This window comes from Chaetura pelagica, unplaced genomic scaffold (genome assembly GCF_000747805.2).
Source record: "Chaetura pelagica isolate M959 unplaced genomic scaffold, ChaPel_1.0 scaffold33, whole genome shotgun sequence".
Taxonomy (NCBI): Eukaryota; Metazoa; Chordata; class Aves; order Apodiformes; family Apodidae; genus Chaetura; species Chaetura pelagica.
The window spans coordinates 109,791-137,591 of record NW_009952874.1 but is presented as its reverse complement, the minus strand read 5'-3'; the positions used below and the strand labels follow the sequence as shown (position 1 = coordinate 137,591).

The 27,801-nt window shown below is 36.7% G+C and overlaps 1 protein-coding gene across 1 annotated transcript in view; it reads right to left on the bottom strand.

Annotated features, from left to right (window-relative positions):
- Positions 1 to 878: 878 nt before the first annotated feature.
- Positions 879 to 27,801, bottom strand: part of ITGAV (integrin, alpha V) — a 41,740-nt gene continuing 14,817 nt past the window's right edge. Inside the window, 26 exon segments of the mRNA XM_009995248.1 lie at positions 879 to 1,210; positions 1,763 to 1,885; positions 2,870 to 2,977; positions 3,171 to 3,284; positions 4,827 to 4,940; positions 6,331 to 6,489; positions 7,411 to 7,516; positions 8,439 to 8,519; positions 10,843 to 10,922; positions 11,929 to 12,021; positions 13,302 to 13,449; positions 14,635 to 14,702; positions 15,392 to 15,529; positions 16,867 to 17,021; positions 18,022 to 18,080; positions 18,708 to 18,809; positions 19,372 to 19,417; positions 19,530 to 19,721; positions 22,057 to 22,281; positions 22,500 to 22,557; positions 23,001 to 23,057; positions 23,141 to 23,184; positions 23,381 to 23,425; positions 24,078 to 24,203; positions 25,485 to 25,530; positions 27,104 to 27,165. Of these exon segments, the coding sequence (XP_009993550.1) occupies positions 1,115 to 1,210; positions 1,763 to 1,885; positions 2,870 to 2,977; positions 3,171 to 3,284; positions 4,827 to 4,940; positions 6,331 to 6,489; positions 7,411 to 7,516; positions 8,439 to 8,519; positions 10,843 to 10,922; positions 11,929 to 12,021; positions 13,302 to 13,449; positions 14,635 to 14,702; positions 15,392 to 15,529; positions 16,867 to 17,021; positions 18,022 to 18,080; positions 18,708 to 18,809; positions 19,372 to 19,417; positions 19,530 to 19,721; positions 22,057 to 22,281; positions 22,500 to 22,557; positions 23,001 to 23,057; positions 23,141 to 23,184; positions 23,381 to 23,425; positions 24,078 to 24,203; positions 25,485 to 25,530; positions 27,104 to 27,165 (2,645 nt within the window). The 3' untranslated portion in view covers positions 879 to 1,114.

Sequence of the window (27,801 nt, the reverse complement as noted above, 5' to 3'; positions counted from 1 at the left end):
CATACATTTGACTGGCAAAGAGTAGTTTAAACAGTTCGTGTATTACTCCATCCTGCTTTTGGACATGGTCAAACACACAGTGTGAGAATTAACTACTTCCTCACAGTGCATCAGATAACCTGTCACATATTATTCCCTTCCTTGGTTTACCCAACAATGAAAGCTGTCCTGAGTAATACACAGACTTAAGTTCAATCCTTGTGGAGCTTTGACTTCTGGACATCAAGGCTATGGTTCTTCTCATAAGACATGACTGTTGGTAGCCACAGTCCAACATCTTGTCCCTGGCAGTACCTGAATATATCCATGCTGTCAAGAATTCTGAGGAACACCTGGATCTCGTGCTTTAAAAATGCACAGCAGAGTCTTTGGATCTTGCCTGGAATATTTGCACTCAGTCCTGTAGAAAATAAATCATCCCCACCTTTCTACCATTGACTTCCATTTCTGTAGGCTCAGTAAGGGACCCTGGATCTGGAGAATGGTATTTGTCAAGTCTAAAGGGAAACCACCAGACAAATGACTGATCAGCAAAGGGGAACAGGCATGCAGAATAGGTATGAGATGTGAGTGATTCCACCGATTCATCTCTGTCATATTTTAACAGGAGGAAATAATCAGCAGAATTAAAGGGTCAAAGAGTATTCTTCGGTTTTGTAAAACAAGTTGTGTTCATATTTTATTGTGCAACTAGCTCACAAGAGCTAGGAAATGAAATGTAGTGTATGATAACAAAAATATATTGAAGCTAAACATGTAATCCCACAACTACCTATGGAAGCTGTTGGCTTCAAGAGCAAACACAGCATCTGTGTAGCAAATCATGTAAAGTTGGTCTGTGAATCAAAGAAGATGTCTTTTCTATCCCAATAAGCAAAAATCATAGCACTACATACTACTTTTCAAACACAAATCAGTGCAGATGCATTAATCACATACATGAACCTAATTAATACAAAAAGGAGGATTTAAATATTTTACTCTCATTTTGTACATGCTTTGAGACCAGCAGCTTTGCAGTCATGAGTGTTTTTTCCTTAACAGGGAAGCCAATATTTGTAACCAAGAAGTAGGCATTTTAAAATTTCAGAATGTCTTACAGATAAAACTCTGCTTAAGCTTCTGATGTTCCTTCCCCATTCTCATGTGGCTGCAGCTGTTCTCTTTCTTGCTCTTCCTGTGGTGGTCTCACACGTTTGAAAAAGCCCATCTGTGATTCAAAGAACAGTGAAGATATTGCACTGTGATTTAAAAAATGTATGAACATTCTCCTTCCTTCTTAAGCAGATCTTAACTGATTAGTTACTTGATTTTTCCCCCCACCTCCTACTGTCTTTTCCCTTATTTTTGACCTCCAAAGCCAGTAGCAGCTGAAAAATATAACTGATTAAATCAGCACAATCACAGACATTCTTTTATTCAACTTGCTGACAAAGCTGGAAAGTTTTTACAGTTATCTGATTAGTTACTTGATTTTTCCCCCCACCTCCTACTGTCTTTTCCCTTATTTTTGACCTCCAAAGCCAGTAGCAGCTGAAAAATATAACTGATTAAATCAGCACAATCACAGACATTCTTTTATTCAACTTGCTGACAAAGCTGGAAAGTTTTTACAGTTATCCAAAAACTTAACTGATTCAGATTATTATGGGGAGCAAGGTATTTGTACAAGCTGCTTCTGCAAGCTGCTAGTACTATTTGAAGTAATAGATCACTAGTAGGGACAATAACATAATACAAAAAACCCAAAGACAATACTTACCCTATACATAACAAACACTAGAACTGCCAGGAGTAATAATCCTGCTAGGACAGCCAAAATTATAACCCACACTGGCACAGGCATAGGCTGTGGTTGAATACCCCATGTAATATTTGTAGTGACCTAATAGAAAAACACAACAGATCACATTTTGCACACCAGTGACCTACAGAGTTCATTCATGCCGTTTAAATCTTGCATATTTTTACTTGATAGTGTTTAAGATACTCTTAATCCATCATAGGTTTTTTCTCTCCAATGTTAGTAAACAGCTATAGATGAATAGTGACAAAGGCTTCACTGACCCAAATTAAATAGGATTTGCAAGTTACATAAAAGCAGGTTTGGGGGGTTTGAAGGTTTGGTTTTTTTGCAGTCTGCAATACCATGGCAACATGTATTCTGTAATCCTTGATGATTTTCAGTATAACTGCAGTAATCTGGAAATATTTGGGAATTAGAGTAAAAGAATTCTAGGCCTTTTTTTCTTAAAAGGCAATATTCCTTGAAACAAAAACAAGAACAAAAAAATACCTACAGAAGGCTGAAGAGATACAAGAGAATTTATCACTGGCATTAGAAACCATACTTAAACACAATCCTTTTCAATCCTTTCATGCTATAGTGTCCATCAAACACTTAATTTAGCAGCCCAAAGAAATATATCTTCCTTTCTGTTTGCACCCTGCTTCCTTTCTCTTTGAAGCCCTCTAGAGCACAGATGTTCCTCTTCTTCCACCTTCACATAGTAATTCATATAATAAAGGTCCATTATTCAAAAGCTTTAAGTGCTACTACAATAGAAAATTTTCAAGTAAAATATTTCTCCAACAAGAATGGCATTAACAAGAACATTAGGGCTGTTCGTAACTATTTTCGTTAGGTCTTCAAAGCTACAAATACTGTTAACTCTAGTCTTAGGAGGAAAAACTGTTTTACCCTCAATTATATGTGTATAACTGAAATTAATACACAAATCAAATACTTGCTAAAATGGCAAATACACCAAGCTCCAAAAAAGCTATTCAACAATCATTGTTTTACTACTAATTTCTAAAGAATTATCTTATTATGAGTGATAACTCAAGCTGGATGTAAGTTACTTACTACTGTGGAATTGTGGATGTCTTCGAAGGAAAGGTTCTTATAAGGGAACTCTATAACACTGAAAGAAGCAGATGATTTGAGAGAGTAGGAATGATTCTGATTTTCTTTCTGTGTAAGAGAACACAAAAATTAGTCTTTGATGTGGATACAAAAATCATTTATATTTCAGAAGCAGGGACTATGTTCGCTCACTCACATGCATGAAAGTTTGTGTCCAAAGGCGAGATTTTAAATACAATATTGCACTCTTTTACAAAAATCATTTATATTTCAGAAGCAGGGACTATGTTCGCTCACTCACATGCATGAAAGTTTGTGTCCAAAGGCGAGATTTTAAATGCAATATTGCCCTCTTTCCCCTTTCCAGGTGGCCAACTTGACAGACTATCTTTAAACACTCTGCTGTTCCGCAGCCCTGCATAGAAAAATAGAAAAGATATTCAAAATACAAAATATTTGACAAGTCATTAATCACTTTACTCATATACATAAATTAGTCCCCTTTTCCTGACAAAGCACTATAAACTATTCAAATATATTAAATAAACCCCAATTTTTAATAACACTTGTAGCGCTCTCTAAGTTTGCATTCAGGAAAATATTATGTGAGCCACCTGGATCCCAGAGGTGAAACTGCTGGCATTAGCTTTAAGGAATTTATTTTATCTATGCACATAGAAAAAATGTCAGAGGGTGGGAAGGCCATTTCTGGTCAATTCACATCACCTTCCTCCACGTGTCTTACAATGGAAAACTCAGAACAATTAACTGCACTTGGTGCCAACAGAACATGCCCTATATTCAACAAAAGTCTTTGAACTTTGCTGATTGACCTAACCTACAAGCCATACTTAAGACTACACAAGTTCAACTGGCCTTTCTCAACCATATTTCCACTAACATCCACCAGGTGACATTGACCTTACACCATCAGTAATTCAAGAAGAAATCAGAGCAAAATAATACTTAATTTTAGAAATTTCATTTTAGCTGTACTACAGATGAAAGCACTGCATGGTGTAGGTACATCTCCCAGTGTAAGAAATCAATCAACTCTCTGAAATTATGATGGATATTAGTCTCTGAGGTGAAATTCTGCCAAGTTGTTGGGAAGATTTGGCAAAAACCAAGCCCTTGAAAATAATCCAAAACCTTCTGAACTGCATTTATAGATACAGAAGAGTAGCTAATAGCTAAAAAAATAGTCACTTTTCTCACAATAACACCATAAGCTAATTCCTATTCTTACTTCCATTGTTCAGGCCATATTTTTTGTTTTCCTAAGTCTAAAAAATTCTGGAATCAGGGTGTACTGTACATTGGTCCACCCTGAACTCCCAAGCATTTCTCTCAGCAGTCTGCCTGCCTAAAGCAGGGATACATTCATTTCTGCAAGGGCAGTTACAGACAGCGATACGCTAACATATTTCCTTCGTATTACAGATTATTTCCTATCTTGTGTAGAAAGGATACACCCTCCACATGTCGAACTGCAGGATGTCCACTGATCAGCTAGGAAACAGATTGTGAAATAAACTGTAATTTCTGGGAAAGATGACTGCAGCACTCACCTGCTGCTCAGTTAACCTATTTTGCAAGCTTTCCTGCTATGAAGTATTGATTTTCAAATTCAGGGAACAGCACAACATAGAAGACTGACACTGAATCAAGTGCCCAACAACTGTTGCTTTTAAAGACTTAAAACATAACAACACAAAACTGTAGGCATGTGCCTCATGGGTTGACTAGCCTGAAGAAAAATGATGCACACTGGGGAAAAAAAACCCCACAACCTTCAAAGAGAAAAGCTCCAGAACATGACTTGTTTGTCTATTAACCATTTAAATACAGAACGTGGATTTTCTGAAATACTTCTTCATCACATGGACCTTTCATCTCTCAATTATAAAAAACAAACAATACCAAAAGTATTACCATGTCTCTGCTCAAAGCTTACCAAAGTTTGCACATCTCCTTCAATGGCAGTTAAATCCCTTCGGCTGATATGATGGTCGCGATTATCTTCCCTGCTAAGTGTTTCATTCTTATCATCATCTTTAGAAGCAGAAATCTAAGATACACCGACGAAACCCAAAAAATAAATAACTCTTACATTTAAGTATTTGCACATTTCAAAGTTAAGGTCAAGAAAATATCCAAGTGATCAGGTTTCTCTTTCTTCCTGTCCTAGCTGTTTTCTTCAGAACCTGGCTTTACCTTCAGCTGTAATTAAGATGTTCCTCCTGCCTTTTCTGAATCATTCATGCAAATTCCTACTAAGATCCTACAGAGCCTTGAGTATCTTAATTCTTCTTCAGCACAAAACCTTTTCGTGTATCAAAAAAGGTACTCTTGGGCTGCAATAAATATTTCAGTTTTGCAATTTGTTATTGAAGATTTTTCCTCAAAATTTCAGTTTTTAACTCAAGAAATAGCTCTAGAAGGGTACTGATGTACAGCATACCACTGTATCTCCCCACGTGTTTGGACTGAGACAAAAGATTTTTTAGTAGGGGCTTGAACAAGTACACAGTGGGTTTATAAAACATTTCAGTAATGTCTTCAAAATTCACAATTTAAATTTTCAAGTTTACATATGGGACTAGGCAAAACCATGCTACTCATCATCTACATAACAAGTTTACATGATCAAACTTAGAACTGTAAAAAACATTATTAGCAATGGTATAGCAAAAGCACTGGAAATTTGCATTTACATATTCACTGAAGTTGCGTTCCATTTATCAAAGATACATGAGTATTCTTTGTTGTTCTACATGTTTAACATCTTCCTCAGTCTTATTACAGATATTTTAGCTTAAATTCTTCTAAAACAAATATATTGATTTTTACTACCACTTCTAAACTGTCTTGGAATTTTGCTCCCTACACTCAATTGACCTTGATGTCTTTTCTCTGCTGTTCCTTTGTCTAGTCCACCTTAAGAAAAAGATGTTTATTCTGCTCTGTGCTCTGCAAACTGCATGTTTTGTGTCAGTGACAGCATACATTTAAGCTGAAACATCCCTATTGACTTGTGTGGCATTTGGATGAGGGCTTAGGTAAGTAAACTAATAAAAAAAAAAAATAGTGCCACTCGCTTCCAAAAAATTGGCCTGAGAAAATTTACGTAAACAACTCAGAAGCATCTGGAATATTTTTGCTCACAACCACATTCAATATAATTCCATTGCTTCGCACTTGGAATTCATATGGTGCAGTCTTACAGAAAAAAAAATTACCGAAAAGAAAGAGGACAAATTCATCTTTGAGTTGACAACCTATTGTCTGCCTTTTATTTCACTTGCTCTAACATGAGCAAATACTATCAAATGGTTCAGTCTTGTTTCTCAGCAACAAATGGAAACTTAACTCAGTGTTAAATACTCTAAGGTATTAAGGTACTTTGAGTGTGTTGCCAAAGCAAACATGCTTTGTTCCACTCAGAAAGTTCTGCTTACCTTAATTTTCAATGGATTGATTTCCATATCAGAAGTGCAGTTCATGGGACCATCTATTTCATACTGAACAATATACAACAGTGTGTCGTTTTTGTATTTGTAAGGCCACTGCAGAGTCATCATCACTTTGCTGAAGGCACTTGGACCATTGTTTCTCAGCTGATTATCAAAAGAATTTTAACAGATGTAAAAAAACAATGCTGCCTTCTTTCTTCATGTTCATGTAGTTATTTAATATTTGAGCCATAAATGATTCAGCTACTACACCCACCCCTTACCACTCATGGCAACAGCACCATCAAACACCCACCCCTTACCACTCATGGCAACAGCATCATCTTTACCTAAAATTGGTAGCTAAAATTCAGTCCCCCAACAGGTAAAACTTCAAATTACTTTGTAATTTGATAAAAATTACTGAGAAGGTACATGGCTTTGGTTTTTTGCCTTAAAGAAATGCGTATTTTTTTCCTTTTAAAAAATGTACATTTCTTGCAGCAGACTGCAGGACACACCCACTGAAACTGTCTCAGCCAAGATATTCTGAGCACAGATACATGCCCATAAGTTACTTTAATTAGCTAAATGGTCTCTTCAGCTCTAGAACAACTGTTATTCACACAGATCTCAGTAAGTTTTGTTTAATTAAACGATGTAGATTAAAGCTGTGGTCATTCTTTTAAGGAAATTTTAAATACTTAAATTTTTCAAGGCAAAAGACTTCACAAGAATTATTCAGAACAGCTGGAATACAAATGAAGATACTCAATAATTTACAGCCATGAATCAATTTTCCAAGTTCAAGTTCCTTGGTATGTTTTATCTAGATTTGAAAGGGCTAGAAAATATGTAGTAATGTTAAAAACCCCCAGCCTTTTCTATTTTGCCACTCCTGTTAGATCAATTGTGGGCATTCCAACCCTTCTTACAGATAGCAATTATTGACCCAGCATTTAAAACAAAGAAGAAAAATAAATCTTTGTTCCCACAACAGATTTTACTCCTGAGACAAGCTACACCAGAAGACTTGTTTTAATTTGTCACAAAAATATGTAACTGAAATCAGTAGTAATTCCATACCTCATAGATATGCTGAACTAGAGGCCCAATATCATCTTCTGTTTCTGGGTTTTCCTTTGGCTGCCAGTTTGCAATTGGAAGGAATATATGATCAGGAGATGACACACTAAACAGTGGAGCAAACAAGTTGTTATTATAAAGTATGAAATGATAAATCTAGTTTTCTAGAATATCTTAAAAATCCACATGCTTAAAATACAATCTCACATTTTTCATGGTCTGCATATACCAGTGGAGCAGAGTTTGAATGGCTTGTATATTACAAGTTCAGTTTTCTTCTCTAAATGAAAAGATGAGTCGTGCATTTAGAAACATCTCTTTTACCTGTCCCAAACACTGGATTCAGCCTACATCTAGTAAGCCATCAGTGGAATTATGATACATACATGTCATCCAAAAACCACACTGTGAAATACTGTGATAATGACAAATACTGATGCAGGCTTAACAGTGGACTCATAAAAAGAATTCAGCACACACTAAAATGGTGAAGCTAGCAATAATGTTTTCCAGTTGTGCCATCCCCTCACCTCTCAAATATTTACAAATTTAGACCATGGTAATAAATGCAATAGCAATTTAAAAAAAAAAACAAAAAACTTTTAGGTGTGCAGTATAGATTTACTTTAAGCAGAAGTCATAGAGGTAATGGAAACATTGCAATATTAATACCATGCTTAATACTGAGGAAGGTGAGGGCATTGCAAACTTCTCTATGATTGCATCTGCAGCTTTGCTTTTAGAAAAGGTTGCAGGGGTTCTCAATGAAAACCTAATCAGTTTGTGGAGGGAAGTGATGTGTAGACATGTGCGCAACTGCAAAAATGAGGGACTTCTTTTTCCACTGAAAACATCTCTAGTAATAGAAGCACAACATCCCCTTGTGGAACTCAGGCTTTAATTATTCAGAATTATTCAAGATTAGAAAGTCCAAAGGGTGGCTAGAGATGTAAAAGTTCATTCATAAAGAAACAAACATGCAATACTCATTTAATACAGACATTTATTAAAATAGCATCAATACTTACCCTCTAATTTCAACAGCTGCTAAAATGGCAAGGTCAGCCTGATAGGATACTACTGGGCTTAGATTGTCATACAGGTTGGAACTGAAGAGAAAATATAAGTTAATTTATTAAATGAAATAAGCTAAGTATTTTTAAAAACCCAAAACTTAAAATAATTGTATGTAATATCATAATATGATTCCTGAGCCACTGCAGGAAAGCACATTTACTAAAACTAAGGAGCACAATCCAGCAAGTTCTTACTGAAATGCATGACAATGCCATCCCTCTGTACAGTTGGGAGGTGTCTCAGCAGAAAGAAGTCAGTGAGGAACACAAAGCTAGTGCTGACTCTCCTCCTGAGCTGCTGCATGTAAAGAAGATTCAAATGCTGGTGTTGTGGGATAACATCAACTAGAAAACTAGCAGAGGCTCAAGTTGCCCTTGAAGACATTTGATTTGCTCAGAAACCTGTTGGCTATGAACTAGTCCCAAGGCAAAAAAGTATGCTAGGGCTACACTTGCCTACCTGAGGAAGAAGTCAGTGAGGAACAAAAAGCTAGTGCTGACTCTCCTCCTGAGCTGCTGCATGTAAAGAAGATTCAAATGCTGGTGTTGTGGGATAACATCAACTAGAAAACTAGCAGAGGCTCAAGTTGCCCTTGAAGACATTTGATTTGCTCAGAAACCTGTTGGCTATGAACTAGTCCCAAGGCAAAAAAGTATGCTAGGGCTACACTTGCCTACCTGTCTTCAGTGTTTAAGCCCGTTAACAACCCATTCCCACATGCCAGATATACCAAGAAATGAACAGGTATCAAGGCATGTCAAGTCATTCATACACAACATGTATTTGGACTTGTTTGTAAACAGAAAGAAATACTAAGTATGCTCCTTGTCCCCTCAAAATGGAGCTAGAGACAGAATTCTCATCTCCTTAGACCTATCTGATTATGTCAGCCTAACCAATTTCCTTTAGAAATACCTTCTTGAAGCTTCTAATTATCCCTCATTGCTGTGGTAGTAAAAAAATAAATGGAAGTATTTTCTTTCTGATCTATAACTACCTCATCCTTTCAGAGACTATAGTTGTTCTGCTAGGCATTGTGGCAGCTTTAGACATCTAGGCTTTGTGAATTTAAGACAACTAGTGTGAACTTGAAAACCTCTGCAAGACAGTACCTTGATAATACCTGTCACTATAAGCTGTGATTACCATGTTTGATTGCATCACTATTCTCCCATGGAGAAGTCACGTGAGGAAATTACTTCCATAGAAGGTGTAAAATGGTACAGGAACATCCTTTCTGTTCCATGAGAGAAGCATGACCTAAGCAACCTCACTACCTGTTAGTGACCACAGTTAGCTTAAGGCAGACAGACACCCCAAAGAAGATCACTTTCTGTAAAGAAGAACTAGAGTCACAGGCCAGTGGCCTCGCTTGCGAGCTGATGGAGGAGGAAAAAATGGAACAGACAGCAATGTGAGATCAAAGATATTTAATGCTGCCAAGGCCTTTGATCACTACTGCAAAATACTCCATCATGGAAATACGATGCCAGGTTTAAACTTGTTTAACTCTTGTAGATGAAAAATGTGTATGTGGATGAGAATAATTTTTTTACTACTTTAAAAAAACATGAGGCCCTTAAAATGCAAAAGAAGCATTTGGTCTACCATGGGGACAAAATGCAGTAGTATTTGTATTGTCAAATAAGAAACAAAGCTATATTGGGTAAAGAGATTCCTGTTGACCACATCTCCAAATCTTAAATTAGGTATAAATTCATATTTATGTCTCATATTTGTATGAAAGCACTATGCTTCTCTTATAATAGGAACACTACTCTTTTTTCCACTTATGTTTTAGGCTCCATTAAGCTGGTGGCCATACAATATGTAAAATGCTTCAGTCCATGTTGCTTCCACTCAAATCATCACATGCATTGTCTTTTCTGCAAGATATATACATCATCCTTAAAAATATAAAACTTGAAATTCTAGCTTTGCATGAGAACGAATTTAGCGTTCAAGCATCAGTTTTAAAACAGGGCTAGAAATGCAAAGACACAAGTCATTCTGTTGCACAACACAAGTGTCAGATCACAACAATATGCAAGTACAAAAACATCCATCTTTTCCTGAAACGCTTTATTTGGTTTTGTTCCTCATTATTACTATTTCACTTGTGCCGTCGTCTGTCTAAAAGATATAAGCAAAATAAACTGCATTCAAGCAGAAAACTGTTTTCTTACATTTTTCCTCTATTTTCGAAAACATAGTTAATTAAATGTGGTTATTTTTTAAACAGTTATAAAGCAGAGGCAGAGAATTGACCCAAAGTGAAGCTACCTGCTCAGTTCACACCCTACTTGCTTGGCACAGCATCTGCTAGGTGAAGTGCATGCTCAAAGAAGTCCCTACCTTCGGATTTGCAAGTCAAACTTCACAGAGGTGTCCATTTCAGACTGCTGGTGCACGCTGAAACGCAGGCCAGCTAGTAGCTTTAGAAGAAAAATTACTAAGGTTCAGTGGAAGCACAATAAAACACACAATAAAATGTTCTTAATAGTCTTACACTAGAATGAAACCGCTTGAGGCACATGGTCACAAAGAGAACACACACAGAACTGTCAAATAAAGCTTGACCAGTTCACAGACTACGAATCTCTCTGGAGATTTCAGCCACTACATCAGTGCCACAAAACAGAAGTGATGCTATATTTCCCTTGCTTCAGCCATTTGTACAGGGAACTCAGCATCCCCATGTGTAGCAAAAAGCACTGTAGAACAGGACACAGTTTTAACACTTGTAAATTCAGTTCCCAAGGTTGGTTCTATAATCAGTGCTTGACAGTGCTTCAACATCTGTACACTTCAGCTTTCTATACTTTGAAAGACCTTGGAAATCACATTTATAAATCTATACCAAATGTCTCTTGGAACAAAGGCACCATCAAGTTGTTTATAATTGTGATGGATTTTCACTTCATAGAGTAAGACTTACTGTGTCATATCATCTTAATATCTGCCAGGTCCCACTAACAGATTTTTTTTAATTCTTCCAATTTCAGCTACATTTAGTGGAAGTACACAAGTCTCAACTAGACAAAAGTCTCTCAAGCTTCAGAAAATTAGGCAAAAGAGAGAAGCACTGTTAGGTTTCCACTAAGAGAAAGCTGTGTTATGAGCAGGCTCTTTATTGTATACCAAAAAATACATATCAGATAAACCTAAATACAAACTCATGAGGGACCAGAGATCATTAAGACCTTTATTAAGTACTCCTTTTGAGTTGCATGAAAAGAACTCAAACAGTCCCCTTCATCCTTTAATTTCAATGACAATTGTAACTAATTACAACTGGAAGTAACCAAATGTGGGCAGCAAAATGTCAGCTATAACTCATCTTGAATTCCTGAGAGTAGACATCCTGCCCAGACACTAATGTAAGAAAAACACCACTAGACTCCTGCTTGAGCTACAAGGCATCTGTTGGACCAACTTTACCTTAGTTCCTGCTTTCATGGGATTTCCTAGGTCACAAACTACCATGCGAGTTTGATTCTCTGTTTTAAATGCACATGACAGTCTTGCTAAAGCCTGCAATAAAGCAAAAAGAAATACTAAGGAAGATTATTCTTTGCATCTGGACACCTGGATGAAATCCTGGAGAGCAGCTCTCAATATGCTGCTTTAATTTCAATACAATGTCTTAGTCCTAACACAGTCAAGCACTAAAATTAAATAAAATCTGAGAATGAAAGTCTCCATGGAGACAAATACTTTTGAAATGAGACAGATGCTCTTGCCAGTATTATAAAAAGAGAAATTCAATGCTCTTATATTGAGTGGCACTCACGATTTTTGTGACCTAAAGCATCTCTCCATATTATTTTTTAAAACCTTTGTAATCCAGCCAGGCCAGGATTTCAACTATTCATGGGAAAATAAAGACTAGAAAACAAAATAACGTGGATACTAACTTACTTACTCAAAAACAGGTCTTAGAGGAGCTATATGATTTTGGATTAAGCCCCATGACAAAGCTCTAGAGCAGCAGACACAAACTGTGGAACCGAACCCAGTCATGGTGCAACATACATGAGGAATATGGTATCAAAGTTGGAATCCTTTGATAGAAAGGGAAAATAGACTCCCCCTTAACATTCTGCACATTGACAGATACACTGATCACATGTTACAATGAATAAAAACAAGGAAGAAGAAAATCTGGAAGTTTATTACTTACATCTACCTAAAATGCGCTAAAACAAAATTTGGATTGTACCCACGTCTTCCAAGAAATCATAGAATGGTTTGGGTATGAAGGGACATGAGAGATCATGTAGTTCCAAAACCCCCTGCAATGGGAAGGGACACTTCCCACCCAACCTGATCTTGAAATAAAAGTTACACAGACATTTTATAATAAAACAATGGGAAGTAAGGAAAAAAACACTTCCGTGTTCTGTGTACTCAGGATAACTGACACCCAAGACTTTCTACATTCTTAAGTGGAAGAGAACAGTAATACCCAACATCACTTTTTGCCTTACAGGTGCTCAGGTCTTTACCTAATACATGACATGCAAAGTCTAAACTTGAATAAATTAACAACGGTACTATTCAATCAAATTAAGATTTGTAGCAGGTAAACTGTGTGTCAAGCTCCAACACACAGATAATTCCCATTTGTTGCTGGCAGTAGGCTCTTCAACTGGAACCATCAAGTCAGGTGTTATAATTCTCTGAGCTTGGAAGAACCTTATAATTTAAGATTGAAGCATGAAAGACACCCCTGACTGATGCTCTCCCACAGACTTCCATAGCTGCTCCTGAAACATCACTACTCAAAGAAGAAGAATGAGTTTTAAGTTTACCTCGTTGTTACGAACAACACCAATGAAATCTGCTTGGGGTGGCACAATGACAAAGAGTTCTGCTTCATAGGCTCCTTCTCCTTGATTCTGAGCACTGACAATTAGTGTCAAGGGATTGTCATCACCAATATAGATCTGCTTCTGATCACTACAAAAAATGCATGTAAATATGAGCTCCACATTCAGATTTTAAAGCATATTGAACTGGCTGGACTTACAGAAACAAGACACATTCTGAAATTACACAAAGACATAAGAGAAATCTAGAGGCAGTACCTATGTTTCAGGAATATTAAGAGTGCTCTACACTATGTTTAAAATAAAAGCTTGCCTACAATCACCAAAATGGAGCAAATATGACAGACTGTATCCTAAGAAACCTTTTAAAAAAACTTACAATAAACCACAAAACCACTGACACCTTTTTTTTTAACCAAAAGCAAACAACTACAAACAGCTAAATCACTTGTACATTTTGAAGGACATGCCTACCCAGCAGAGGTACAAGCATACATTTATAGCAATACTTGGTGGAAGGCTCAAGGACAGAAGACAGCCAAGACCCCTGGAATACATTTGCTCCAGATAGAAAAAGAATGTCTTGGCTAACAACATATTTTTATTTCACCAACTCCAAGGAAACCTAACTGTACCTCCGCTGATATAAAATGTTTCTGACGCCTTGGCATAAATCAGCGTGTGTGTGAACTGTACTATCTACATACATGTGCATATACCACAGCTCTGGACTAAGGTCATGAAAAAACCCAGATGACACTTATGAATAGAGATAATATCTGAAGAATGGCTTTCAGGCATACAAAGCACAAAAATCCCAGAGTCATGAAAAAAATTATGAGTTGAAACTTGTGTCTTTTTTCCAGGTTAATTACGAGTTATTACCAATACCAACAGGTTTTTTCACACGTGTGACAACAGAGCCCTATTCCACCCCTTGGCTGGATAAATCCATGCCTGTTCACATCTCCATGTGTCTCTATCTAGTATTAAATAACAGACCAGTGGTACAATTGCAGCTAACACAGGTTTATGCTTGCCATGTGTCCAGGTTAGCAAATACACAAATAAATGCTGTAGGGGCCAGGGTGGTGATGATGGTGTGTGCTTGCCCTGTGTTGCAAATTAAAGACATGAGGTTACAAAGCAGGAAAAGGGTTTCCCTGAAAACAATTAAGCATTACTTTACATTATATACTATGAGGAGTCCTACTTATTTTAACACACATTTTAACAGAAGTGTTACAAGCTCTTCAAGTTAAGAACTCAAGTCAGGAAGTTAGTTTTCCCTGGACTATTTGTGTTATGTATTTACCTTTCTACTGACACCTCCAGCTTTGGTTTGCAGATGTTATCATCACCACAATCCAGCAGAATATGTGCCTGTACAAAAATCAAAGGCATACTGTCATAATATATCCTGCATCTGTTTAAATATATATGGCCAATAATACTGTTTTACCACCAAATGAAAAAAAAACAACACCACCTAAATAGCTGGTTATGAGATACCTTCATCTCATTAGTCTCAGAAGAAAATCAATATTTTTTTATATATGGGGGCACTGTGCCTCACCCTGCCATACTGCAATTCTAGGGCTTATGTCTCCATGCCTTAATCCTCTTCCCATACTTTGAACAATCTCTTCATTTTGAGTTCTATCTCCACTATCCTTTTTACAAAGAAGTGTTAAAATTTGAATAAAGGGCAGTAACAGAAAACCTATGTTTATTACTTGCAGGGATAAACATAATATACACAGAGCAAAGTAGGAGTAATGGATGAAACATTCCAATCCTTCAAGATTAACACCTTCATTACTACTATAACTGCTTTTCTCAAGTAAACTGTTAACGTGTGTGAAAAGCAAGTCTAGCACCAAAGAATCGTGTCAAAACCCAAATGCGGCACAGAGAAGAGAAATAAGACAAACTTACCAAACTAACCATCAATAATAAATCAAAGACTAAAGCCCTAGATGTATATCTTTCTATCTTAATTTTTCAGAAATATTAAGATGAACACAAGTATTGAAAGTGTGTTCTCTCATCCCAGACTGTAAGACATATACCTGTCTGCTCATATTAGCAGGAGTGAACTGGTTAAGGATAGGATGCAATCCTGTTGCATCTGCAGCTGTTCTGTAATCCAGACGATATTCCATAAAAATAGTAATGGGAGTTAGCTTGTCTCTAAATTCAGATTCATCCTGGGGAAAACAGAGATATGAATTATAAATAAAACATCCTTGCAGTCTTTACACACATCCCAAGAGACTAGTGAGCAGCATTTTCAAGTGGTGGTTACACGGCAGTAGGAATGAGGAAGCCAAAAGAAAAATAAAATTTTGAACTTTTCAAACTATAAAAATCTGCAGTGGAAACTCTGAAGATGGACAATTCGAGCAGTAACACGCCTGTTTTACACGTGGAAAACGAGAGCATACAGAAGTATTAAGTCAGAAAAGCATAACAGTGAGGAGTCTAAAGGGCTATAACTGTTCCACTCTTTTCTGTCAGACAAAATTCAGTGAACTTCTAAGATCCCCTTGTAGATCTTATTCTTTGGACATGATTTTTACTTTTTAAAATTATTACTTAGCGCTTGGAGTCCCTGACTTGCATCTAATTCATTTCAAAGACTTCTGTTTCTCAAATGTCTATCCTGCCTGTCAGAGAACTTGAAAGCCATCTTTTAGCTTTATATAAGCCACAGATTTTATCAGTGCAAACCCTGCTTCTAAGTTTACTGAATCTAGAACAGCTCATTGCAGCATCTTACTTGAGGAGCTACCTTTTATGGGCAGAAACATACTGGTAACTTACTTTTCAATTGGTTTTGCATCCAGTGTAAGGAGATTTCATACTGGTATATCTCATATTGGTCATGTGCCATCACTCTGAGAATGTCTGGTGGAAAAGTGTTCTAGCTTCACTAACATTGAGATGTGGGATGCCTATTTACATACAGATCCCGCTCAAAAGGCCAAAGAAAGCTACAACCTGTCCTCCATGAACCCTGAATAATCACTACTGTTTTTTCAGGGTTGTTTTGGAGACCTAAGTATTGTTTGATTTATAAATGCTCAAGATACATCTGAGCTGCATCTAACTTAAATAGCTACACACATTCTTTCCTTAGTTGAGCCAGTGTTTCTCCTACTGGGTTACACTTGGTAATTGTGTTGGCATCTGTCCACACTTGTGGGGATCAAAGCAACAAGATTGAGAAAAAGTAGACAATATTTCAGCCTTCTTTGTCTCATTTTGTCTGTTACTTGCTGATTTTTATTTTCACCTCCAAACTAGCAGCTCAACCTTTACTTATTTACTTAAATGTTACTTTGAAATTTTCCAAGAAGTCAATAACAAAGTTCAGAATTGAACTTCCAATCCATTTTAGCAATTTTAAGCCTATCAATTGTGCATGAAGTTTCTGCAGCATTTTTTTTTCCTATGTTTTTTAAACACTTTTAGACTATTTTAGAATGGTTGTATCAGACAACGTACCAAAAATTATTTGCCTAAAACATCAATGGCTACTTACCCTCAGGAAGGCATCAAGTTCTTCACAATTCATTTTGCCTCCCTTTGTAATAGTCATGTTCTTAGAGTGGCTAGGCTGTTTGCTGTGGAGAAAGAGAGCTCTCCTTATAGCTCCTTTCTGCTTAAGTTTATCCAACAGCAGCTCCACTTGAAAATCTGTCCAATCCAAAACATTTAGGTTAGGGAAATTTCATTCCAATAAACACCGTATAGATTCCCATCAGGAAGGGAATGGAAAAAGCTGTTTTAGCTCCAATGAAAACCTAGTCCTTTGAACTTTTAAAACTTCCACTTCTTTCAGTTATAGAACCTGTTACTACATTAGTTTTCTAAACAGTAACTCACCAGCACTGTTGCTGTGCTAAGTTACACTCTCTTTTTTCCTTCAAAAATGGACACATCCAAGACAACTGATACATTTATAGCTGCTATAGAACTGCAAGTGGAGCTTTTCCCCCAGAAAATTGTAAAGATACCTTGTACAGAATTATTTACCTGTTTTGCTAATTTAATTACTTCACCTATTTTACATAGATAATGATTAAATTAAATAATCATAGATAATGGTTTAAATTTTTAAAATATGTAACAGCTATTTACATGAATCTTCCCAGATCATACCACCTCCTCACATGCCATATAGGAAACAAGGAAAAGCTTTTATAATCAGTAGACAAAACCTGGCTGTCTGCCACACAGCACAGTCTAAGACAAAACTTTAAAACCTGTTTGAAACAGCCTTTTCCTGGGATCCAGAGAATCTGATATCTATCAGAACTTTATTATTTCTGCAGAAATGTGAGAACTTCCCTGTAAGGATTGGCTATATTATGCAGACCTAACAATGTATATACTTGACTATTCTTGTCTAAAACTCCCCTCAAGGAGAGCTGATCTCAATTCTGTAGGATACAACGGACTAGTTCCACCAAGTGCTAAAACATATCAAGTCCTCAGTATGCTCAAATCCCACTGACACAACTTCAGCAAAAAATCTGATCAAGACAATCATATATGTGTGTATGGTCACACAACTGGTAGGATTGTGCTGTAAAGGGCAGCCAACTTATTCACTAAGGCAAGAGAACAAGGGCCAGTGCACATGTCTGTCAACAGCACAAAAAGACAAGACAGTTTGTAAACTTCCAGGACTTACTGAGCGTATTAGGGAGCTTTCCTTTGCCATCCGCTTTCAAGCAGAACTTCACTTTGAAGCTGTTTTGGAGGAAAATAAAAGATTAATTCCATACTCTTTTTCTTTCTTTTTCTTCTCAAAACTCTTTTTTAAACTCAGATGAAAGGTATTTACTTTTGAGACTCTAGTTCACTCCCAAAAGCTATTTTCTACTGGCGTGAGAGATACTATAACCTATCGATAAGTAGACAGTGATGCAAAGCTTCGGAGTCTTGATTTACGTAGGAATAGTCCCACCTGTGAAACAGAGTGTTGAGTCCTGAAATCAAATGTGCCTCTTTTATTTTAAAAGGTAGAAGGAACTGGCATACTGAGTTGAAAAGGAAGTTAGCACAGGAAAGGAAAATTGGGTTCAGATAATAGTCCAGGAAAAGGAACTAAAACCAGTTTGCAGAGCAGGTAATTTCCCAAGTGTCTTCTATAAGGCCACTCTGAAAATTAAGTTGATGGCAAAAAACATTGCCATGTGATCCGTTATCTTCTTGGGACATCAAAGAGTTCTTGTTTTGTACTATCTGTTCTTTCTGAAAAACCTGTGTTAGCTTGCCTTTTTTACAACTAGATGACTCTTTCAAAATTGAAAGCCTATGGAAACAAAATCCAAAAAGGTCCCTCCCCTCAAAGGAAAACAAAAATACTTGGCTTACCAAGACACTTGGACATCTGACAGTGAGCAGGCTTTGTTTTCTGGGTTTAAAATGGTTGGATTAACTTCCAGGGCAGCATTTACTCTAATAACTGGTCTAGCCCTGCAAAGAAAACATCCTCTTGAACATAATTCACCACCATGCTAAACAATACCCTACCCATCAAATTGTGAAATACACACATACACACCTAGACAATATTTAGTGAAATTGCAAGAACAATAAATTGTCAGGGACTAGAATAAGGAAAAGCAGGAAGCATTTTTGTGCCCTTTTATTACCTTCAGAACATGGACAGTTGTGTTAAGAAGAAGCCCTGTCTCTTGCTAGCACAGACAAATAAGGTATTTTCCCAAAAGGAAAAAAATTGGATAAAACTATTGGAATAGTAGTGCAATAGCCAGCAGCATCCTCTGTGTCAGAAACTAGAAGAGTGTCACTCAGAAAGCCTGGAAAAGACCTTATTTATACTTTCGTTAGATTGAGAAAGATAAATAGACAGCAGACTGTAGATTTACTCAGTGACAAGAACAGTATAATCTTTTTTACCTCCAGCAATTTGGAGAATTCCAGACTTCTCTAATCCGTGTTTCTCTAATAAATCAATAATTGTGCAGAGCTATCATTTTATTTGACCTGGCTGAAATCATAGAGGAACCCTTACCTATACAAAACAGCTGTGTCAACACCAAAGGCTCCAACAATCAAATCTATCAAGAAAAGAGAAATAGGACACATTACAATTTATTAATTTTAAAACGCTGTTCATCAGAGATGGGGCCACTACTAAGTGATTCTGAAGTGCCATTTAGAGCAAAGAACCTGGATATCCATTTTTATCCACATCTGTGGCTCCTTTCAGCGAGTACCCGAAGCTGGGTGGCATAGTGCGAGCAGCCCACTGCCCTTCCAGGATTTGAGATGGAACTCCATTCAAACCATTTGCTCTTCCATTGTAGATATAGACAAGTCCTCTCTTGTCCTCTCCACCATATGGCGCAGCAACTGCTATATCTGTCAAACCAAAAGAACAATTGTAAACATCTCCAGACACAGACTAGAGCATATTTATGCTTTCATCAGTAATTTCTGATATTACAGTGTCAAGGTGTGTCAGTAGGGAGTAAATGAAACCAGCTTTTAAAATGCTTATCAACAACCTTTTTGTGTTGTTGCTTGTTTTTATTTGGATGCTGGATTTTCTAGTAAGTATACATGTTGAACAATAATATATGTAATAGACTTGGGGGGTAGAAAACACTTCTGCTTATGCTTCTGCACTGCAGTAACTGACTTACACCCAATTTCTATGGCTTTGAGATGCTTTTCAGAGTATTAAACATCCAGCATTAGTCATTGTTGGTGTCAGATCACAAAACTAAGTGAGCCTATATGCCCATTTCATTAAGACACATGTTCCTACAGAGAGTGGGACATTTTAACAAGTCTGAAAAATTTAAATCAGCCTAAACCAAAGTTAAATATCAAACTCCAGTCTATCCTGATTATGGGCTGGCAATACACTTCATGAAAAACTTCAAGTTACTGCAATTTTGCTTTCTCTTAAAGCTTAATATATTTGACAGTACTTATTATCCATGACACATAATCAGTAATAAACAAGAAGCTAATTGGACTAGCTGTACAGACAGGTTTAGAAACCTACATACCATCTAAATTCAGCATTTCCACAGTTGATTTAAAGACCAAACATGGTAATTTCCAACTATTAAACACAATATGGAGTAATGACATTATTTCCTGGTTTTGCCTTAAATTTGAGTTTCATTAGCAACCCAAGGACTCAGTAGTTTACCATTATTAATTTTGGACTCATCTCTACAAACTTTATGAAAGCAGGAGAAATTCCCATCTTGCACCATACTGTGACAGAAAACATGTTCATTAAAAATCCCAAAATGAAACATAGCACAGGAAAAAAAAGACTAAAAAGCAGACTAAAAAATGGCAAAGTAATTACTCTTAAGATGATGCAGGTTACACTACGGCTTTCTCACCTACAGTCTGTTTTGGATTGAGATACAATGGAATCAAAACATTGTTTGGATAATCTCATGAAGTGACTGGATTTTTAGCTAACAGCTGTAACCTTTCCAAAGTCTTCCGTAAATAGTTGCAGTGTGATTGCGTCTTCACACTAATTCTGTATACTATTAGCAATTAAAAATCTAAACATGAACCTCATAAAAACTATGTCATCAAGTATATTGAGCTACACAACATATATCCTGTTCAAACTGGTACATCACAAGAAGAGATTGAAGTAAAATACTTCTAGTTGGCATAAAATAAAATTTCATCTTAACATGACTTAAGTCTCTGGAAAGCATGATACTGCTTTCTACACCTGTTCTGCATTTCTTACCAGATGTTAAATGCAACTACTTTAGATATAAAAAAAGATCTTGCCAAGGTAATGAAAGTAACCTGAGGATTGGAAACAATGTCAATGACACAATTAAAAAAATAATTAGAGCTACTGGCAATTTGCTATATTAGCCTATTATATTTTTTTGTATTTCAGAAAACACTTGGCTTGCAATCAGAATGGAAAAAACAAGACCATGAGCATTTTTTGTGGAACTCACATTTCTAACACTCTTTAGGAAATACTGGCATATGATTCACAAAACAAAGTGTTCTCACTAGGATTTTTGGAAGTCTTTGTCCCAGAATTACATGGTTCCTGTCTGTTCCCTAACTTTCACTTAGGAATGGAGAGTAATAAACACTGGCAAAAGGTTTCAGAGTCCACAGATTCAGTTATATCAGACTCAGACTTTCATCCAAGTACTTGCCCAAGACACTCAGGTCTTGGTACATTTAGGTGCAGTTGGGATATTTTCACTAGACCTTTCCTTCTGGTAAAAAAAAATAATAATAATCTAGACTTGTGTCACAAAAATCCCTTCTAACAGGATGTTTTTAACTAGCTCTCTGAAACCAATACTGTTTTCACTCATCATTATGTTTCTGGAGAGGGCAATTGGCTTTAAGCAATGGAAACAGGAAAATCGAAGTGGAAACGTCCTGAAAAGTCACAGTGCAGAGTCATCAATGTTTCTACTGCACTTTTCACTTAATAATAAACTTATCTGTAATAATCCCTGCTGTAGCATAAATGGTATAGTCTCTGCTCGATGCATCCATGTAACTCCTGTCAGCATTCTTGGGAGTAGCATACAAGCATCGAAAGGAGTCTAGACCTTCTTGTCCAACATTCAGTCATGGTTAGAATGCCTCATGTTTCTGGGCTGAATCCACACTGAGTGTGTTGTCTAGATTTCATCTCTAAACTGAAAATACTGATCAATAAATTATGTCCTACCATTGAAGCCATCCTGATCCAGATCCCCCAGAGGTGCAATAGAACTGCTGAATCTTGCAAATATCTCAAAACCATTCAGCTTTGTGATCTGAAACCTTCCAGAAGCCCGTTGAAGGCAAATGGAAACTTGCCCAACCTCTTGAAGTTTCCCATCAGAACCTCGATCCATAAAAAGAGGGGCTCCAATAAACAAATCTGTATAACTGGACCAAAAAGAATAAGGTTCTTCAGTAACAGCATGAAAATCCTGTGTCACTCTCTCAAGTATCCATTAGTAGGACTAATTCAGCACTGAGATCAATACTAAGATGAAAGTTTCCCATCTTTAAATTGTAACTGAAGGCAAAGGAAGCACAAAGATAACAGCTTTGAAAGCATTTAAAGCATATTAATACATAAGTATATTTATGTGAACAACTACAAAAATCTACAGTTGTTAAAACAGCTGCTGAGTCCATTGATATCTGTGGCAGCCACTGAATACCCAAAATAGGCAGCCATCTGAAACACAAAATTCAGAACAAGCTAGTGAACTGTACTGATATAAACCCACTAGCAAGTTTATACAAGGCTGTATAGAAAAGATGTTAAGTTGTGGATTCATACTTCATTATTTTTCTCTCATTTCTCTTCCTCACTGTGTTAGAAAGCAAACGCATCTGTTACTTTCCCCATTCCCCCTCATGACTCCTTCCCAATTCTCAGAGTAGGCATTTCTTTCGTTCAAATAAAATCCTTTTTTTAAGTAGTAACACAAAATGGGCAAAAGCACAGAACACACTTTCAGGATTTCTACAAACTTTAAAAAGCTCTTCTTTGGCACACAAGCTAATAACATAGGACATTATATACTCGAGTACCTTATATACTGTCTAAACATGTCATCTGTCATCATGATGGGAATAACCTCCCTGTCACCCACCAAACTGAATGAAGCTACATACCTGCTCGCCAGTGAAGTTGTACATGGAAGACATGTTTTTCCCATTGTAGATAGACACCTGCACAAGAAGAAGTACATACTATAACATACCAACAGTACTCATCTTGTTATTTAGCAAGTTTAACGTTTCAAATTTCCTACCATGCCCAGAGTTCTTGCTGCTCTTGGGACTCCAGATACAAAGTCTGAAACATAAAACAATACACCAAGGTAATTAACACTCAGATCACTAAGCACAATTTCTTAGCTAGCATAGAGTAGCTCTCTCCTAGTGCTTTTTACATTTTGCTCTGCAATTATTCTGCAATTATTCTATACCATTTATTTGATGGACCTGCCTAGCATAATAACATGATTTTTTTAATGAAACACGGGTCGTACCTTCTATGCCGTCACCATTGAAGTCTCCAACAGCCACTGAATAGCCTAATCAGACAAAATTAAGAAGTTAGTTTTAAGATCTAATTGACCCTTCCATCACTCTTCAGACTCCCCATCAACCTGTGCACAATGCTGTCATTTTATCTTAAAATGTGAAATAAATATTGCCTCTAAGATTATAAGTAAACTGTAATTTATCAGCATCCATGAATTTAAGATAAGATGATTAAAATTTTATACTTATCATTCTGGGAATTTTCCTGGTCTACTCTTGCTTTTTTAGAACCCTGTTAGACATATATGAAGCTAAGTGATTATTTTTCCCACTCCTCCAAGGGACTCTCTTCATTAGCATTCATCCCAAATATGATTATTCCACATTTTGTTTTGGTAGATTATTTAGGAACAGCTGCATCCCAAAAAAGACAAAAAAACCCCTGTGAATTAACTTCTCAGCCTGACTGCAGAGCACAAAACATTATGAAAATATTTCCATTTATTTTGTTATAAGGTGCTTTTTCAGTCAAGCCTATGGCAAAATAAAGAAGCTTCCATGATACACACGTTACTGTAATTTCAGACATGCAGCTCTTGAGTCACTTGTCATACATAAATAGTAACAGTTTGACTTAAATATGAATAGCAGAAGGCAGTTTTTCAAGTACAGCTAGGTTTTCTTCCTTTTCCAACTACGCACCCAAGTAGCTGTCATCAAAAGTAGCACTGGCAGGTCTGGTAGCTAACTGGTCATCATACTTGGTACTGTAAACTTTGGAGTCATATTTAGCCACAATCTCTGTCACTCGATCAGAAATGAGTTGGCCTGAAGGGAAAGAAAACTGCTTGAAAACCACAGAAAAAGGTGTGCACTCATTCAAAAGACAACAGGGCTGATTTACAGACAGCTTGCTTCTAGAGCAACAGCTGCTCCAGAAAATAGTCAACAGCAGCAGCACTAGAAGGAATATAAGAGAAAATCTGGATCCTTCTGCAGCAAAGATTTATCCATATATTTAATCAAAAGCACACGAAGAACTTAACACTGAAAAGAGAAGCTTCACCAATATGCAAGCCTGGACTTAGAGGGGAGTGCCCAGTTAGGTACCAGTAAGCAGGTACTTAGGGTATTGCAGAACTGAGTCATCTCTGCTTGTCTAAAGCCTACAGCATAAGAGTTTCATATGGCAGAAAAGAAAATGAGCACAGTATATAGGTGTCTGCTTTCACCTCACTAGCCACTAGGTGGTGACTTCATTACATTCAGTCTTTTGTACTTTTACATTAAATCTTGAACAAGTAATTTCTTTCCAGAAAAAAACTTGCTTCCCATACATACTGACACACATGAAGTGTAGGCAAGACTACTTTCCTATCAACTCAGAATATCGAATAAAAATATGGAGTGAAAAATCCAATTTTTACTAGCGTACTATTGTCTGCTGAGTTGGAATTTTTTGTGGTTGTACCAGAAGAGAATAAGGTTGTTTCAGCAGATGCCACTTTTGCCAAAAAGTTCTGTCCTGATTGTAGCAGCACAGCCTTTTAGACAAAGAATAATAGCTACACTCCCAATGATCCTGCAAACAAATACTGACTGAAGCCCACATTAGCAAAACATATAGGAAGTGCTCTGTCAACAGTGCAGTTAAAGGTAAAATGTGCACCATGGCACAAACACAGTAATAGAAACTACTGCAATACATGTTTGCAGTCAAAGGAAAATTATTTCCCTCATTGCAGGGTACATTTCTCATTGAAAATACATATTTCGTATGTATGACAGAAATAAGAAAACAAGTAGATACTTAAGCAACCAAAAAAATACCCTAAAGAAAACATCCTGCTGATTAAATGCTTTTAAGTTCTGGGAAAATGTCTTGAAAATTATCACAGAGTTATTTGTCAAACAAAAGACATCTTTCCTCTATGGTTGCCTTGAGCATTCAGAAAATATTTTTAAGGATGAAGAAAAATTATTTCTCTTAGTTTCTTTACTGATGAAGACTTAGACAGTGATTGGAGGAGTGTGGATACAAATGACTAAGGGGATTCAGAGAAAAAACAAAGAGGGCAATTTCTCTGTGACTTAAATGATATATCTCACCTTGCCAGTAAAAGCTTCCAGGTCCTCCAAGTAGCACTCTGTCTCCCTTGGAGGGGGAAAAAAAATGAAAAACAGATTAAGCATAAAGACAAAATAACATGTCCTATATTTACAGGAAGTAATCGCATGCACATACATCACTGTAGCTTCACTGACTCCAACATTTTTTTAAAAAATAAATTATTAATCAAAAAAGCATCTCTTGAAATGCTGAGATAAGAGATTCTGCCTTAAGTGACTTGCTTATTTCACTCCTTTAAGACTCCTGGCAGAATTCTGCTCTTATTGCTATACATCCTTCTCTCCACATCAATCTAGGGCAACAGAAATGCAACCAGGAGAACACTTTAAGACAAGTCTTCTTGTCTTAAAGGCAACCAAGGCAATCATAACAAGTTTTAAGGCCAGTACACAAAATAGTTTAATATTTGGCCCCTGCCACATTCTGTAACTTATCCTTAAAAAGATTGAACTAAGGAAAGCTGTGATGTAATTCCACCACTCCCTAGTCTTTGGTACAACTGCAATCACAAACCATTTGATTCAGCTTGAACCACATTAGCTATCCCAGTGCTAGGAATTTGCTTTGTAAATACTGAATCGGGCCATAAGCTTTACTACATAATTAAGCCACTTTTTCTGGTTTTAATCTTAAAAACTCCCACATTCACCACTCAGAAAAAATTAGGTCAGAGATTTGGAGATACCTTATCCCCAAGCTTGCCCACTCAGCTGGAGTTGTGGATTAAGAGCCCAAAATTGATTTTATCTGGGGCTTGAGTCTGCACATTAAGCCCAAGGGGTGCACACAAAACCACTCCAATGTTTACAAGTCCTATTCTGCATTTTGCAAAGTTTTCTACAGAAAGAAAATGAATGTCCTATAGCAAAAATCAAAGAGATACAACTAAGTCACAAGGCACAAAGAATGCAAAAAATTGCCACATTACAAAAGGACTTGCATGGTCTTAACATGTCCAGACTATGCTAAACAATCTAACTGTACAACATAAAAACTACAGTCAGTTGTCTGATTTGGGCAGTTTTAGTCTGCTTTGGTTTAAAAAGTAATCGTGAATTTTAAAGAAAGTATAAAAAGCAGAGAGAACCTGTAAGTAGAAGAAACCTAAGACAGATAGCAAATAAAAAAGAGTCTGCTTCTGCTACCTGATGGAAAAAAAACAACCAATACTCACCAGAATATTGTTTACTAGTTCCCTTTAGCAGAAAGTTTTTCTTCCTCAAGAAGTAACACTAGCTATGCACTGACTTCAAAATAAGTGTCTCAAGGAAGCAGACTATCAGTTCATTTCACTTGAGAAGTAGCTGCAGGTTTATGGTATGAGGCTGGAAAAATCACTGTCATTGTTAGGACAGCATTCCTACCAGAAATGAAAGCATGCTGCTGTGCATACCTAGCTAGGAACAGGTTTATAACACAAGTGGTTTGAAGTTATTTTTGTTTATTTACAGGATTGTGTTCTTTGTGGTGTTCCCCACCTCAGGAATGGTAGTTTACATTTAGTTCCACGATAGCTGTGCTTGCACGTGGTCTGTATCAGGGTTGTTCATTTGCAACTGTCTGCTGAAACAGTATCATTTAAGAAAGAGTCACATACCTTTGTAAAATCAATACTAAATCCACCTTGACAAAATCCCTGTCCATCTGCATCGATAGTGGCTGCAGGAAAGAATGGATAGGAAAGAGAAAGACAATAATAAAGAAAATAAATATTACCGGTACTAGATCAGATGATTCCGTGGGTACTTTCCACAGCCTCTTCCCAAGTAACCTTACACTCCTGAACTTGAACCTTGGAACTTTTTTTCTGAGTCAGAATTTTCTCTGTATCAACAAATCCCAACCAACTGCTGTAACAGCTTTAGGGCTGCTCTAACACACATATTAATATATGTGCTAGCCTAACACAGTCAAAATAAACAGCAATTCCATATTATTTCCTATTTAATCTTCCCAAGTTTTGGAGAATAATAATTTTCATTTTTTTTCAGGCAATAATATATCTGGAAACTAGTATTTCTCTTAATATGGAGTAAAAATCTGTGAGGTACATACCAGTAAGTTGTATTGGCTTAAAACAACGACAACAGACATGCCTGCCTGAAAAAATCTCTACATACTGGGACTCCACCCAGCAAGAATTGTCATAGCTGATGAATCATAAGATTATACAGCTCCAGAGAAGAAATGCTGACACCCCTTTATCTGGAAATGTGACTACTTAACTAGCATGATTTAACTTCATATATGCTTATTTCACTTTTTATGTTTGATCACAGTGGATTTCATTCCTGC